This window comes from Medicago sativa, chromosome 5 (genome assembly GCF_051527215.1).
Source record: "Medicago sativa cultivar Bolivia chromosome 5, Bolivia_mono, whole genome shotgun sequence".
Taxonomy (NCBI): domain Eukaryota; kingdom Viridiplantae; phylum Streptophyta; class Magnoliopsida; order Fabales; family Fabaceae; genus Medicago; species Medicago sativa.
The window spans coordinates 29,855,431-29,857,888 of record NC_140753.1 but is presented as its reverse complement, the minus strand read 5'-3'; the positions used below and the strand labels follow the sequence as shown (position 1 = coordinate 29,857,888).

At 39.8% G+C, this 2,458-nt stretch overlaps 1 protein-coding gene across 1 annotated transcript; it reads right to left on the bottom strand.

Annotated features, from left to right (window-relative positions):
• Positions 1-1,000: 1,000 nt before the first annotated feature.
• On the bottom strand, positions 1,001-2,176 carry LOC146921641 (uncharacterized). The gene is made up of 2 exons (XM_085711356.1): positions 2,014-2,176; positions 1,001-1,962 (listed from the first exon to the last, which is right to left on the bottom strand). Exons 1-2 carry the CDS (start codon positions 2,174-2,176, stop codon positions 1,001-1,003), a joined length of 1,125 nt encoding a protein of 374 aa, XP_085567482.1.
• Between the last annotated feature and the right edge of the window lie 282 nt (positions 2,177-2,458).

The following is a 2,458-nucleotide window of genomic DNA, read 5'->3' as shown; positions in this document are numbered from 1 at the left end:
GAAAGAGGAAGTAGTTTTGAGGAATCCTTTAGCATCAATACTGTTAGCATCCTTCACACAAGTCTCAACACTGGGTTTGACAGCAGTAGTAACACATGGAGTTGCTTGGTCAACCATACATAAGGTTGTCACAGGTGTTCCCACATCAGATTTATCATGTTTCTTCTTCTTTGGACTGGAGTTAGTGGGTGATTTCCTTTTAACCTTTCTGGGCAGAACAGTGGTGATTGGTTCGACCATCAAAGGGACTAAAGTGTTGGTTTCTTGGTGTTCAGAGGCCATGGCTTGTTTGAGAACAGGGTCTGAGTTTTTGCTGGTCTGAAACTGTTGATTCTGATTGGTGAGAATGTAAGGATGAGCTGTTTGAAAAGGGTAAGGTACAAAAGGTTGTATGTATTTGAACTTGGGAGGATTGCGAGAAAAGGTAGAAATAGGGAAGGAGTTTCTGTGTGTTGTTGACGTGTTTATGTGGGTTTGAGGCTGAAGAGCCGGATTAGTGTGTCCTAATGAATGTGGAACCATGTGCACAAAGTTGTTCAACTCCTTATGTGGATAGATTTCAGGGTTATCATTCAGATCAAAGCCTGTGTTTCAAGTTTTTAGCTACAATACTACTTGATTGCTCCTTATGAGTGCAGAAGAACTGATTAACCTTCTTATCATACATTTCATCAGGATGTGACCTATTATATTTATTGAAGGTGATTAGATGTTCCAACATCATGTTTGACATAACAGTTAAGTTATCTGTCAGTCCTATTTCTTGTGGTGCCCTCAAACAGTTATTTCCCTCAAAGTTTACACCCCTTGGTGCTACACCTTTTTCAAAATGAGGCACCACACACTCACCAACAGTTGGAGTTGTTTTACCAGTTTCCCTTTTTACCTGATTCATAGCTTGACTAAGATGTGAGTTCAACAGAGTTACCTTGTGATTTAATTCTGAAATTTTGGCTTGATGACTGACCCTATCATTCTCCAATTTAATGGTGATATTTTTCTACTCTTCAAGTTGTCTGCATGCGTTGTAGTTTCTTTCAGCAAGACATTTGTAGGATGCAATGAGTTCAGCAACACCCAAGTCTTCTACACATGAGTCAACATCAGGAATAATTTTGCTAGTCAAGACAGCTATGTGCTTAGCAGATTCTCTTTCTCCATCTTCTTCAGATTCATCATCAGACCAGGAGGCAGTCAAGCTCTTCTTCTGCTTCTTCAGAAATGTGGTACATTCTGTTTTGATATGTCCATACCCTCCACATTCATAACATTGGACTCCTTTGTAGTGAGAGTCTACTCCTCCATCAGTTCTTGCCACCTTCTCTTTGCTAGACTGATCGTCAATGTTGGGGCGGATGTTCTGATTATTTGACCTGGACCTTCTATCAATTCTTCTTAAAATCTTTTTGAACTGTTTCCCAAGAAGTGCCAGTGAATCTGCCATGTCTTCATCATCTTCTTTATTTGCTTGTGACTCATCAGATTCTACACAAGAAGCAAAAGCGATCCCCTTGCCTTTCTTATCAGTTTTGCTGTTGACAGTCATTTCAAAATTCTGCAAGGACCCTATCAGTTCATCAACCTTCAAGCTTGAAAGTTCCTGAGCTTCTTCAATAGCTGTAACTTTCATGTCAAATCTCTTAGGTAGAGATCTGAGGATTTTTCTGACTAGTTTTTCATCAGAAATTTTCTCTCCAAGAGACTCAAAAGAGTTAGCAATATCAAGGATATTCAGATGATAATCGTGAATACTTTCATCCTCCAGCATTCTTAAATTCTCAAACTTTGTAGTAAGGAGTTGGAATTTTGCACTCTTTACCTTAGTAGTCCCTTCATGAGCAGTTTTGAGAATCTCCCAAGCATCCTTAGCCATGGTACATTGCTTGATCAATCTAAACATATTCTTGTCATCACCATTGAACAGAGCATTCAATGCCTTTGAGTTTCCAAGAGCCAATTCATCTTCAACATCAGTTCATTCTTCTTCTGGTTTTAACATATCAGTCCTGTTACCTTCAGCATCTAGTTGAACAGGATGTTCCCAGCCTCTCAGAACTGCCTTCCATGTTTTGCTGTCAATAGATTTGAGGAAGGCTCTCATGCGAGATTTCCAGTAGTCATAGTTGGACCTATCTAACAGAGGGGGCCTGTTAACAAATCCACCTTCCTTGTCCATAGTGCTAGAATAGAACTCCCTGGAGCTCACCCTAAAATAGGCAGGGTGCCTGCTCTGATGCCAATTGAAATTCTAGCGTACTTGTTTTATTAGGTTCTGTCAGATGTTTAAACGTTTGCGATGTTCCGATTAATGTTTCAACATCATGCGATAAACAGAAAATAAAACAAGAATTTAAAGTGCAGAAAAATAAAGAACACAGGAAGTTTGTTGACCCAGTTCAGCACAACACGCTTACATCTGGGGGCTACCAAGCCAGGAAGGAAATCTACAAGTGTAGTC